At 26.7% G+C, this 6,745-nt stretch overlaps 1 protein-coding gene across 1 annotated transcript in view; it reads left to right on the plus strand.

Moving 5' to 3' along the window:
* Gpo1 (glycerophosphate oxidase 1) overlaps window positions 1-1,539 on the plus strand; it is a 60,603-nt gene extending 59,064 nt beyond the window's left edge. Inside the window, exon 17 of the mRNA XM_087154842.1 lies at window positions 554-1,539. Within this exon, the coding sequence (XP_087010968.1) occupies window positions 554-667 (114 nt within the window). The 3' untranslated portion in view covers window positions 668-1,539. The remainder of the gene's footprint in view (window positions 1-553) is intronic.
* The last annotated feature ends 5,206 nt before the right edge of the window (window positions 1,540-6,745 follow it).

Here is a 6,745-nt window from a genome sequence, read left to right on the forward strand (position 1 = left end):
GAAAAAAATCTAGTCGTAAACCTTTTACATTTCTGCCTTTCTTTTTTGGGGGGTATGGGAGTAAATTGGCTGTGACTATCACTATTGTCTCAATAATATCTATATCGCTCATGGGCTGCAATAGTGGCACAACTCAAAAAGCACTCATTTTGGACTAAGGACAAGTGTAAATATGAAAATACACATTCTTTCAGCAACAATACTAGCACAACTCATAATTCAACTTGAAAATAATCTTCGTTTAAGCATACTAAAGCACTTCTTATGCATTTTGCTTAGCAATGAAAACTTTAAATCCACTTATCTCAAAACTTTATTTTTTTAGTTTATGCCGCTATTGCAGCCCATGAGCGATATATTTATTAGTGAAATTTCTTGTAAGTAAATATATGTTATATAATTATTAATAATTCATAGTTATCACAGATATTTCACTCCTCTCTGTAAAAAGCTGGAAATTAAATTGTTATTACCATTTTTTCTATTTTCTAAGTAAGTTACAGCCATACAATGCAAGTTTTTCCAGTATGTAATTTTAGTGTAATGTTTATAGTTGATGGGATCCATCAAATCTGGAGCGATATCTCAAAGCCGATTAGCAGCTGCTGTAAACATTGAGTATGACCGAAGTGTTCGGTCTGTGGATAGAAGTGGCGGTGGTGTTTAAAAGTTTACCTGGTTGTTTCTCTTACATGTCACAAATCTTCAAACTCCTTTTTTACTGAATCATTTTTAATTGAAAAATATTCTGCTTGAAAAATATTCTAATTGAATACACATTGATGAAATCAATACGGAATCTTCTAAACATGTAAGCATTTTAATTTGTTAGTTCAGAAAAGAATCATCAGGTTTTCAGTAACCTTGAAAAATTTTGATCTTGTTTTAGAAGTTTTTAACAAATTTAATTATGTTAAAGCCAAGTTTTCCTCTGAAATTCTTTTTCTCTTACTTTATTTATTGTTATGATGAAAATTCAAATTGATGTTCATTTTGAAAATGTCTTTATTTAGAACACGTGTTGAAGTTTATTTATTAATAAATATGTTATTAATTCGGGGGTTTTATGCAGTTTATTTATGTAAAAGAGATGCAACTATTTGTGTATTTGTGTTGTGGCTTTATACTCAAAAATTGCTTATTTTACCATATGAAATAAACAATGTTTTCTGATAGGAAACATTTTTATATAGAAATTGTCTTAAATTTAATGTAATTAGCATAATCTGATGTGTTTCTTTTAGCATATTTTCAATCAAGTAGAAATTTTCCATAAGCCTAATATTATATCCTTATTTTGTGGAAATGAGTCTTTTTCTCATAAAGTTTTCAAATTTCATTGTAAACTTACACTATAGTACCTTTGTTTCCTAATGTTAGAATATACAAGAAAAATTTATCTTCATTTGTTGTAACAAATGGATTAAAATTAGCTTCTGGCTATAACTATTGCTGTAGAATAATTTGTTATTTACGAAGTATCGTGGTATTATTTTATAATTTTTTTTTAAATTGGGAAGTTATTTTATTAATAGAATAGTTTTTCCAAAAAACTAGCCTTTTTTTCTTAAAGTAAGGAATATTATTTTCTTTTAAAAAATATGAAAGTTAGACAAGTTAATCATCATCATTGGATAATAATTTTACTGGTAAATTTTGTGAGCTGTTAAAATTTTTTAAACCATTTTAACATATTTCTTACAAAAATATGAAGGCAAAGATACTTAAACATTTGAAAACAGCACTTTTTCAAATTAAACTGTTTAGAAAATTAGGTGATGCTGAAATTTTACTAGTCAAACTCTTGTAGCTTTCCTCAATGCATTTTTTTTCGTTTGTTATTCATTTTTGCTATTGGTTTTCAGTATTACATATTTACAAAAACATGAAATGTTGAACAAATTTTAATTTTTTTAAAAATATATATTATAATTTATATTTATGTTACTTAATGAAATCTTTATATTATGTTGTTTATTGATTATTATGTTGTGTTACATAATGGATTTATCTATTGTTATGTTACCTAATTAAAACTACATAATATTCTACTGATTGAAAAGATTTGTATTTTACCTATTGCATTAAACTCATTTTTTGTTTATCATTTCTTACCTACTAAAGGTTATTTTTTGTGAAGAATTAAATCCTATACAACTTTTTATGAGTAAATGTTTTGATTATGTATGTTCATGCACGTTTTCTTTATAATATTTTTAAAAATTTAGTTTTTATTTCTAATACATATTTATTCTGAAGAAAATAAAATCTTTATTACCATTCTATCTTTCTTTTTTTTTTAATTGGGTGACTAAATTTTTCAAGTTTTCCTTCTCTTGGAATGATGAACATGATAAAAATTATTATTACATATTAATAAAGAGCACTACTTAGATGCAAAAGAACACAGCTAGTTTAATGGCAGCCATTGAAAAAAAGATTTTATTAATAACAAACTATATTAATATGTGGAATTTGTGCTGAGATTCAAAGTGTTACTTCTATGTAATTTGACTTGTGAATTATCTCACAAAAAATTTTAAAGTCTACATTGTTTTGTGAGATTCAGTACTACTAATTTTGGTTACTTTAGAGCACTTGTGTTTTTCAGTGTTGAATGACTTCTAACTAAAACAACAATCTAGTTTCAGATTTTTTTTTTTTTGTCAGCCTCAGATACAGTATTGAGTTGTAAAACAACTAATTTCTACAATAACTTTTACCTATTGATCAACGAAAATTGCATTTAAATTATGTTTCTTTTGCTGCATACTCTGAACTTCAGAAAATCTCACTTGAAGTATTTAATTATGATATTATTATCAATAAGATCAGTTAGTATGAAAATTTTTAGTATAATGAATGTATCATATTTACTTCGGAAACCTTTATGCGTTTTAGCTTAATTTATATGTTATGATAACCAAGAATATTTCACATAGAACAGTGGTTTTGTGAAAATTTTTGGTTCTGTGTTGATCAAAACTAAGGACAGTAACCTAGATTGTGAACAGGCCTGAGAGATTTTTGGCAAAATATTGATTTAACGCATAAATTGTAATGCCAATGTAGTGGATCTCGGTTATCCTAATACATTGGAATGAACAAAACACTTTGTGTTTCTCAATACCTTTCATGACAACCAACAAAAAATGTAAAAACAAGGTTTACCATTAGCTTATATTTTTATCTAATTAACAATATTTTTAAAAAAACTTTCAAAATCATTTATTTATCCTATTAGGATGAAAGGTTTGAAACTGCAATACTTATGATTATTGAAAAAAGCAACTCAGATACAAGATTGCCATAAGCAGGCCTGCCAATTACTACACTTTTTGCAAAATATTATATAGAATGGTAGACATTTAAAAACCAAATCTTTCAGAAATTTTGGTTATTTTGCTAACATTTTAAAAGCGGAATAGAGTTGGAACAAAGTGGCATTGCATATGAACTTTTAAATTATATGTATATTAGTGGTGAGGAAAAAATAAGTTTAAATGAATAAAAAATAATACATTAAAACGTAAAAATAGCTACCACTAGAAGAATCTTTTTACAAAAAGCGTAGAAAGTTGGCTGCTCTGCATGAGGTTAAAAGCTTTTTGCGATCTGATTAATTAAAAATAGTCAACAGTGGTTTTTAATTATAGCTGTGTTCCATGCACTAATAATTTCCCTAATCTTTGGTGAGTAAAAAAGTGCTAAATTCTTTAAAAAAAACTTATCCCAACTGCTAAAAAAATAAATGAATATTTTATTATAAAATAAGTATGTTATAAAATTTAATAAATGTTTCATTGAAATACCTTGAATTATATTTCTGTTACAAAAAAATAATGCCGTGATGCAAAAAAAAAAACTTTCAGTAAATATTTATTATTTTTCATTATTATATTCTTTATTATTACATTTAATAATAGTGGGAAAAAGTTTAGATTTTAAGATCTACAGTTTCTTACATCATTTTTAAGACTTTTTTAAAATCCAATTCTTCAGGAGCTATTCAAGAGATTTGGCTAAAATTTGTATTTTGCCATTTAAAAGTGCATTCTTTAAAAGGATGTAAAAAATTTTATACCTTACAATTCCAACTTTTTCAGACTATTATTAAATAAAATAACAAAAAATAATAAATATTAACTAAAAACTAATTTTTTCCATTTGATTATCTTTGGATGAACTAATTTTGTAATTATGTGCACAAATTTTTCAATTTGCTTAAAATTTTTTCGAGAAATGGCGAAATATTCAAAAAGTTACATAAAGGAGTCCAAACATTGAACCGCTCTCCTGACCAAACTATTGAAACCATATTTCTCAAATTGCTGCTAGCCCATATATTTTACAGCAGAAATCCTAATCCGTCAGAAGAAAGGTATGTTTATTGAGAGAAAGTACATTATTGTGTCATAACTTAATATATCATCAGCACAAATTAATTAGCATAATTGAGGTCACAGCCTTGAACCATTGAGTTCTAAAACATAAAGACCCGATCAATAGTTATTCAGGATGGTCCGTTTTTTTGTTTTGCGCACTGTACTGCAAAAATTTATCCCCTTTCATTGAAGTAACATCAATGTTTCATGAGTATTTAGTCTTTTCATTTCACTTGTGAGCAGTGCTGTAGTTGGAAAAAATATTTGAGTGAATTCACCTTTTTGCAGGGTAATGTCATAGTGTTTTTTCATGTCATTGTTAGGCCAAAAAAGGATCAATTTAGATTACTTGACCAGCTTTAATTCTTAAAAGAAGACATTTATCTTAAAAAGGGGGGATTTGCTGATAATTTGTGTTATTGTTATCTTTGATGCATGCATCGAAAAAGCTATTGATAAAATAATTCTTTTAAATGAGTGAGTACACAATTCTTCATAAGCACTTGAAAAGTACTATGACTATTTATTAAGCACAGTGCTTTGATAGTAAGAAGGTAAAAATGTATATATTCATGTACGCAAAATAATAGGATGCAGATTTGCTTTGTTTAAGTTATACATAAGGAAAGTTCACATTTGTAATAACTTATATTACTTATTTTAAATTGTCTTTATTCAAATAAAAAGTACCTAAGTCTATGATGAGTCTGCTTTTTATTGCTTGGACATAATTATTTGCTCTTAGACTGGTTCCTTTGCTTATCAGATTATAAAATATGTAAGGCAGGGTTATAAAAAAAAATTATAATCTCATTTAATATTCATAATTTTAGAAACCACATGAAATTAATTAAAAGCAACTTAATAAATGATTTTGTTCTCATTAAATATTTACTTTGATTACATAGCTTTTCAACTGCATCAAAAGATTTTTACAGGACTATTCTCATTGCACGTGTTTACAAACGAGCCTAAAAATAGCACAAATCAGATTTTAAAGTTCACTTGCCATTTCGAATCTGATTGGTACAACTTGCACTTCGGTCAATGTAGAAATTTTTTATCCAGTACCGAGCAGAAATTTTTGCTTCACTTCGCAAAAAAAAATGAGAAATAGAGAGAAAATGAAAAAAAAAAACTGGTTTTAAATCTTTTTCAAATATTTTAAATTTTTTTACTATAGCAAACTAAACATTTGGGGAACGGTTTTTCCTCCATTCCCCCCCCCCATCAACTCTCCTTGTGAGTGTAATAAACATTGTACGCATGGTGCAATATACAGTTTAGCTTACCTAATATACAGTTTTAAAATTATTTTTGAGTAAAAATCGAACATTTTAATGTTGTCCCACAGTCTTTTCCCACTCCGTAACCATAATTATTGTAATAAACTATTCCTGTTGAATTATAAATAGGTTCCATGCCCATGGCTCTCTGGGTGGTCCATTTTTAAATGAAGTAGCCGTTTAAAAAATGGAAAATAGCTTTGACAAAGTAAAGATATTTTATTCAATTTCCTATCTGTTACTCGCATTATTGTTTTAAATTTATTGCTTTAATGTCCATTTGATTTTTTTTTATAGTAAGATCAAGTAAAGTTTTTCAGTTTTATATAAGTTACGTTCATATAAATTAGTTTTATATTAATTACATTTTTAAGTTGCACCTGTCCAATTAAATTGACATGCAGTTTTTTCTTCCACTCTGTTACCGTGTTCATGTTAACATTATTTATTGACTCTTAAACTAGTATTTCATTAAATACTAATTTTCTGAGATAGGTATAAATATTTGTATGACTAAAATTCAGTAATGTAAGGACATTTAAAATTTAGCTCTACTGTCAGCCTTCCCTTCTATTACTGTTTTCCCCTCTGGTACCAAACATTTATTAAGCTTTATTTCTATATTTATTTAACAAAAAGGAATTTTAGTAATTTACAGTATAATTTGACTAGAATTTAAGTTGCATACTGTTTCACGCTACTTATTTTATTATTTAAACGCTTTTGATCAATGGCAGTTGAAATTTTTAACTGGTAATTCAAATACGATTTTGCTTTTTTTTTTTTAAGAAAATTTTTTTAAAATGGCACTTATACTTTTTAATAACTTTGAATTTTTTAATATAAGATACAATGAAGAGTAAAAGAAAATGGAAAATTTCAAAGAAAATGAAAGAATTTAAGATTTATTAAGTTTTATTATCTGCACATAAACTGCAAGTACAATGTGCAAATTTAAAAACGGTCCACCCAGAATAATACTTTTGATGTAATGATCTTGGATCTTCACTTTCTGAGACTCATTATTCATGGTTGGGGAGGTGACCTCAAATATGCTAATTAATTAATGCAGAC

This window comes from Parasteatoda tepidariorum, chromosome 11 (assembly GCF_982258835.1).
Source record: "Parasteatoda tepidariorum strain Cologne lab strain chromosome 11, Ptep-v5.0, whole genome shotgun sequence".
Classification (NCBI taxonomy): domain Eukaryota; kingdom Metazoa; phylum Arthropoda; class Arachnida; order Araneae; family Theridiidae; genus Parasteatoda; species Parasteatoda tepidariorum.